This window comes from Rattus rattus, chromosome 2, assembly GCF_011064425.1.
Source record: "Rattus rattus isolate New Zealand chromosome 2, Rrattus_CSIRO_v1, whole genome shotgun sequence".
NCBI lineage: Eukaryota > Metazoa > Chordata > Mammalia > Rodentia > Muridae > Rattus > Rattus rattus.
Window position 1 is genome coordinate 114,471,981 of NC_046155.1, and position 8,055 is coordinate 114,480,035.

Below are 8,055 nucleotides of genomic sequence, written 5' to 3' on the forward strand. Positions count from 1 at the left end.
AGGAGAAAGAAGTCATAGATTATTACGTTCCTGGTAAAACTTTGACTTTTTTGACTGTTATCTCTGTTCTGAACATACTGCATCTTATCAATAAGATTAAAATTGAAAAGGGTGAATAGAGATATATCTAAAGAAAATTGTTTCTGCTGTGAATTAGAATGATCATTTGAACCACAAGGTGTTTAATCTTTTAGATATTAAGGTAGAAGGAGACAAATTGGTACCTAGGAAATAATTGTTCCTGTTGAGGGGAACAGGCTCATTATTGAAGAAAACATATGGAAGAATATTTTGTCTAAGCAAGATTTAGTCAACAGTGAAAGAATCCAGGTTCTACTCAGAGTTCAGATAACATGAACAAATGTGGCAGTTGGCAATATTTTGAAAATATTACAGGTACAAAAAGATGCTTATTAACATAAGGCAAATCCTTGTTAAAAGATAAGTCTAGCCATATGAAACATAGCAGTAATCTGAACCAAGATTAAGACAAAGGAAATAGAGTAGTGTAAGGAGAGACTTGAAGTTTTTCCCACAGAAAGACAGCAATTTCAAGGAAAAAGTAAATTCTATTAAGAAAGAATGATATACAACTCATAATTTTCTAAAAATTTATAACAAAAGATGTTACAACAATTATAAATGGTAAATTAGTACAAATTATTTATCCAGTGAAAGGAGGACCTTATAGAAAGATAAAATGAGGGCTATAACAATGTGGTCGTATCTATGTAGTGTCCTGGCTCCATTTCCACTGAGCATTTCTGTACATCAATGTGTTGATTTTTGTTTACTTCTCATACCTGACAGACTATGGAAGATACTAGCATGCCCAATGTCACTAGAATTACAGGGTTCATCCTTATGGGATTCTCGGATGTTCCTGAGCTACAGACTGTATGTGGGCTGTTCTTCCTGGTAATGTACCTAGCAGTCATAATGAGTAACTTCCTCATCATCACTCTCATCACCCTGGATCTGAAACTCCAAACACCCATGTACTTTTTCTTAAAGAATTTGAGCCTTTTAGATGTCTTTTTGATTTCTGTTCCAATCCCAAATTTCTTTATCAATAGCATAACTCACAATAATTCAATTTCTATTCTGGGTTGTGCCCTGCAATTGTTTTTAATGACATCATTTACATCTGGGGAAGTATTTGTCCTAACAGCAATGTCATATGACCGCTATATTGCCATCTGCTCTCCTCTACATTATGAGGCCATCATGAGTAGTGGTAACTGTGTACTGATGGCAGGTGTTTCCTGGGCTACTGGGGTACTCTTTGGAACTTTATACACAGCTGGCACATTTTCCATGCCCTTCTGTGGCTCCCATTTGATCCCACAGTTTTTCTGTGATGTTTCCTCATTGTTAAGAATTTCCTGCTCTAACTCACTTGTGGTCATTTATACAAGTCTTGGAATTGGTTTCTGTCTGGGTATGTCTTGTTTCATCTGTGTTGTGATCTCTTACTTTTACATATTCTCCACTGTACTGAAGATTCGTACCACTAAGGGTCAGTCCAAAGCATTTGCTACCTGCCTTCCCCACCTCACCGTTTTCAGTGTTTTCATTGCTACTGCTTGCTTTGTCTATCTGAAGCCACCCTCAAATGTAGCATCAATTGCAGATAGAGTGTTTTCTGTGCTGTACATTGTGTTGCCTCCATCACTTAATCCTGTGATTTATAGTCTGAGAAATACAGATATCAAGTGTGCTTTGAAGAGTTTGCAACAAAATCTTTGCCCAAGGGGATTACTTCATTTAACAGTTCAAAATATCTGTCCACAGTGTAGTGGCTCACATTTTACAAGCAAGTTTTATAATTATTGACTCTCACAAAATGTAGATACTCATATTTGCCCTGAGAAAATACATGAAGGCTGATATGATCAAAGAATCAGAAAATTATATCAGACTAACTTATAAAGTTACAATACCAGTTTATTCTCTTATATGATATAGCCGTTCTCATATGGGAAATATACCTTTCTAAAGAATTGCTAATTTTTGCTTTCTGATAAAACTGAATAAATATTTCATCATTTGATAACTAATCTACTTTAAAAACAATACAAAACAACAGTAACAACAATATATTTGAGATGGAGGAAGCATGTGAACAATCAAAGCTAATTCACATACAATTGTTGTGCAAATTTTTCTAATTATTAGAATGAATAGGCAACAGAGACAGAAAGAACACCCATTCAGAGCCTGCCCCACATGTGGCCCATACATATACAGCCACCAAACTAGATAAGATGGATGAAGCAAAGAATTGCAGGCCGAAGGTACCGGATGTAGATCTCTCCTGAGAGACACAGCCAGAATACAGCAAATACATAGGTGAATGCCAGCAGCAAACCACTGAATTGAGAACGGGAACCCCGTTGAAGGAATCAGAGAAAGGACTGGAAGAGCTTGAAGGGGCTCGAGATCCCATATGAACAACAATGCCAATCAACCAGAGCTTCCAGTGTCTAAGGCACTACCCAAAGACTATACATGGACTGACCCTGGGCTCCAACGACATAGGTAGCAATGAATAGCCTAGTAAGAGCACCAGTGGAAGGGGAAGCCCTTGGTCCTGCCAATACTGAACCCCCAGTGAATGTGATTGTTGGGGGGATGGTGGTAAATAAGAAATACTCAAGTTAATAAATATTAAAAAAAAAGAATAGGCAAGAAGCAATGCATTAGGCCTAGACTGAAGTAGCCTCAATCTTTAAGGAAGTATCAAATTCTTGAGACAAAGACAAACCTGGAACAAGATCATAGAAGCCAGGTTCTAAAAGACAAATATTGACCACCCAGGTTCATCCTATTATCTGAAAGACACTGGAGAGTTGGAAATTTGTGAGTTTGTTTTTCTGTACTTTCTCTTGATTAGAAATATTATTTATACATGAGAGTGAAAATGCTTACAAGTCTAAGAGTCTAAATAACCCTACAAATTCTAAAAACTCTATATATTGGGGAGAGGAGATTCTATGAATATCCTAGGAGCCTCCCAGAAGTTATCTGACATGTAAAGCTATCTGACCTTCATACATTGAGGAGGCTTGCAGTTCCAGTTCCTGTATCACCTGAGCTAAAGGTTGCAGAACAGGCTGAGTGGAATGTTGGGCTAATGCTGTTGGAATGCAGATGGAATCCCATGTTCTCAAACTCTAGACAAAAAGCTAAAGTTTTTCGCAACTTTCTCCTTCTGGATTTGACTTCATCTGTCCTTGTTGTTCAGTAGTTATTGTTTTTAGAATGGAAAGATTTGCTGGGTGCCACTGAACCTTAGAACTACATATTTTTTTTTAAAAATCTGACACTCTTTCCATTTCAGGACAAAATGGAATCATGAACTTAAGAAATATTTCTCTTACTTTATTTTAAATTATGTCATTGAATGTATTTGAGATGGTGAGTTCATGTAAGTGAGGATGACATCAAAAGCCTGGACAGTTCATGTGGGCAAAAATGATGGGTAATTCTGGATAACTCAATTTGAGTGCTAGAAACAAAACCTTCAACCTCATCAAGATCTGTAACCTCTTCCTAACAAATGACTCATCTGTCCAAGGCACCACAGACATTTGTACAATGTTGTGTTAGAAGTGTTAAGACTTTAGAAATTTTTAGAGATGTACTAATCACATTTTTATAATGTTATGTTTTAAAGTGATGCATTTAAAAATGAAGTTGAAAAAAAAAAGAATGATATGATATAGCTAACGTTTCTTAAGTGTCACTTGAATTATACTAGCAACTAAGAAAAATAAATATTTTAGCATAGATATGTCTTTAAAGGGCCTTTTCACAAAGGATTGTCCATGACAGAAAGATGTACCCTGACTGTAGGTAACTTTCTTTTCTGATTTGGCAATCTGCTTAGAAAAAAAGAAGAGGAAGCTGAACAGAGTACCATTAGAATGTGACAATTTCATTTTCTGCTTTCTGACTATAGATATACTGTGACCAGCTCTTACATGATACTGCAATTAAGCTTTCTTTGTTATTTGGACTGTTCCTGTAAAAAATGGGCTAGATTCAAGAATTGTTTTCTCTTGTTTACTTTTTTGCTACATATTTTGAAACAGTCAGGAACAAAGTGATTACTAATGGATGTCTTACAGGAGTCTTTGTTCAGAGTTTCTAATTTTGTATTTTGTATCATGTTTATTTTTAAACTACGATGCATCCAGTTATAATGCACTGTATAATTGATAATATACATAATTATTATGTTTCTGGGAAATATGAGCATATTTTTCATGATCTGTCACAGTCTATTTTCAATTGGCTGACTAATGTAGTGTGTAGAAAGCACCAATCATTGTAACACTGTCTAAAGACACGGAGTCTTCATAAAACTATCCGGAAAGATTGCTCATTGGGAACATTAAGGGAGTAGCCCTGTGAATTAAAAGAATCTGTTAGAGATATTTTGACTATGTAAAATTTTGAATACATCCACATGAAAGATTAAAAAAAGGTTAAAATATTTTCCTCACTGTTTATTTTTATATTATCCTGATAAGAAAGCATAATAATTTAGCTCTGAACTTTGAGTTTTCTCACAACCTTATAGATATAACAATATGTTATATTTTCTGTTTGCAAAGTGGGCAACATGTCCTCTTTTCCTCTCAGGTAATCTACTGATAAATTAAACTTTAATGTATATGGAAACATTTCCCTCCTCAAGACTACTTGCCAGAAAATCTTCTTACATATATCTGATGAGTGACTCTTTCTAGAGACACGAAGAATCTGAATTGCTCTAAAATTCAAATTTTATATTTCCATTGGTAAATGTTAAAATACACTGTCTGAAACAATATTTAAAATATTACAGATGTGGAGAAAATTTGGTGTGATATTGAATGCAATGTAATTTAACAATGATTTATTCGTCTTTATGTTTCCTGGTAGTTTTCTTTATGCATATAGTTGGAATAGCCTAGCAAAAATCCTGGATCTTAGCCCTCTCCACACATTCTTCTTGTGTATGCAGAGAGTTCTCTGAAAATATAAAAATTGTATCAATTTTCATGTTTCATTCAAGGTCTATTTACAAATGCCATGTCCAAAGATTTTTGTCCTATATACTATTCCTTTGAATCTTGGTTGAAAGCCTATAACTTGAAATAATCAACTGATTGACCTCGAAGGTCTTTTATTGCCCCAAACCCTGTAATATGAAGAATATTTTGTTGTTAGTACAATATTTGTTCATACTTATCTTTGATTCCTCAATTGGAGAATAAGTTGCTCTAATAATCTCTTCATTATTTTATATTAGTCAGTCAGTAACACACACACACACACACACACACACACACACACACACACACAAATACACATGTACAGGCTTATGTCCAGGTCTGACACACAGAGAAGGAGAGATTTGTTTTTAAGTAAAGATAACTAAAATAAATGCAATCTAGTAACCAACAATAAAATTTTAATGCTGAACATATGCAAAAAGCGATTTTGAAAAAAATGCAACCTGTTAAAAAATAGTCAAGGAAAAAATGGAATATGTTTTTAGAGTTATTTTAAAGAAATCCCATAACAAAGATATCCTGACTATAGTAATTAACAGCAAAAAAAATAGGTAATATCCAAATAAATCAACAAGAAACATAATAGTTAAAATTTCCATGAATCAAATAGGAAACAGAACAGTAAGATGTTGAAGAGAAATTTAGTAAATAAAATTGTAATGGAGAGAAATATTTTCCGAAATATTAACAAGAACACCAAGATTAAACAGAGGAAGAGGACAAGAATCTCCATAGTTAAATCTGGCTCAGACTGTTGTCTGGTTGATTTTTCACACAGTTCTGATTAATATTAGCAATGTGAAGGTAATCGAAGTTGCCTACTTAAAGTGCTACTCCTTGTTTATGGTAAAGAGAAATGTTAGGATAAGTTACTTTTATTTACTTTTTGGTGTATTTACAAGTCAGATGTATCATTTGGAAGAGGGGAAATTTGTTCCAAAGCTGATGATCACGTCTCATGGGGTCAGCCTCATCAGTGAATCATCTGCCTACAAACCTCTACTATTCAAGCAATGCTTATCCAAAAAATGAAGAATTCTTAGTGATTACCTAATATCTGTAACAGATGATGTAAAAGACAGCAGTAATAAAATTGGAAATATCTTAGGAAATTCATCTTTTCTTCAGCCTTGGAAGGAGATTATTACTGGCTCAGTTGAGGGAGAGACCATGATTTCCCTCAGAGCTGAACAGAAATTTATCAAAAAGTTTAAGACAATCAAACACAAAGGAAATAATGGGAGATATGTTCAGAGTTTATCTTACCTTTAGCTTTGCATTGTACATTTGCAGTGGATTTAAGTATCTAATTCATTGTTATACTTTCCTAAATTTTTAATTAAATCTGTTAAAAAAGAGCTGACACAAATGTTCAGTCAATAGGACCAACTTCTGCTGCCCAAATGTAGAGCCAATGGCTCTCAACCCGTGGTTTCCAAACACTTTGGCAAACTTTTATATACAAAATATTTATATTCTAATTCATGACACAGCATATTTTCAGTTATAAAGTAACAATGAAAATTTTATGGATGGGGTCCTTACAAAATAAGGAAATTTTTTAATGTGTTCCAGATTAAGAAGTTTGGAAGCCACTGCTCATAGCAATATCACACAAATTCAAGGTTTAGTGTAAAGGATGAGAATAGACTCTTAAATTTTGAATGTTTTTGCATTTTACTTTTCTTTTGCATTCCTTGTTTATGAATATTGATGTATATTGGTTGTATATAAGATACAACTTAGATACATCTGTAAATTGAGTCATGATCATATCAAATTCTTTTTATACTTATCTTTTTAACTGACAACAATGCTTCTCCTATCCAAACTGCCAAAATTGTTTGTAAAGTTAGCTTTAATATAGGCGATATTCAGAAAAGGACAATTCATTCATATATAAATGAAAAGAAGATATAATAAAAACAATGAATTTTTTTCTAAACTGTTTTTGAAAATATCCTAGAAATAAAACAACAAATTTATATCACAGATTTTTATGTTAATCAGATATTATTTTAAAATAGTACCAAGCTAAGGTTTCATATCTCAATTCAGAAAACTTATATAACATGTACAGACCCTTAAGGTAAACTTGAGTCTAGGAAAAAGAGAAGGGATTAATAGACCAGATTGGCAGGGAGGGATGTTGAAGACAGTGAACATCAACTATAGGTTAGATAGATAGATTGATAGACATAGATATAGATATGATATGGATATGAAAGTAGATGTAGATATAGATACAGATAACTTGGGACTTGCTTGTAGTTTCAGAGTTCAAGTCAATCATGGATCAGGGAACATGGCAGCATGCAAGCAAACATGGTGCTTGAGGAATAGCTGAGAGTTCTATATTTGGATCCTCAGAAAGTAAGAAGAGAGATCTTCCATGATTTGAAGTCTCAAAACACACCCTAAACAACATACTTCCTCCCGAATACATCAACATACAATAAATTTTGTCATTTAGTACCAATCTCCATGATCCAGAATCCTAGTTAGGATTTTATTGCTTTGAAGAGACACCATGACCATAGCAACTCTCCTACTAATGAAGGTAAGTCCAAAGCATTTGCCACTGCCTCCCTACCTCATGATTTTCACTGTTTTTATTCCTACTGCTTGCTTTTTCTTTGTGAAGGGTTACCATCAGTTGCACCATCAATCACCTCCAGGCTGTTTTTTGTGCTACACACTCTGTTACTTCCAGCACTTCTCCTTGAATTTACAATCTGAGTAACAGTGATGTCAAGTATATTCTGAGGATGTTGCAGCAAATTTTACACAAGAGACTAACATCTATTAACACTTCTCAGTAATTTTCAGTGTTACAGTGCTTCAAAATGTAGAAGCAAGCTTTGTAATTCTGACATTAGTAAAAACAAGTGTAGATACTTATATTTTGTCCTGAGTAAATAAACACTCAAGATAATTCTGTATGTCTAAATTCAGATAATTATGCTATATGAGAACAACATGAGAAGTA

The 8,055-nt window shown here is 33.9% G+C and overlaps 1 protein-coding gene across 1 annotated transcript; it reads left to right on the forward strand.

The window, feature by feature from the left end:
- The first annotated feature begins 828 nt into the window (after positions 1-828).
- LOC116894243 (olfactory receptor 14A2-like) lies at positions 829-1,836 on the forward strand. The gene has a single exon (XM_032895948.1). It carries the CDS (start codon positions 829-831, stop codon positions 1,834-1,836), a length of 1,008 nt encoding a protein of 335 aa, XP_032751839.1.
- The last annotated feature ends 6,219 nt before the right edge of the window (positions 1,837-8,055 follow it).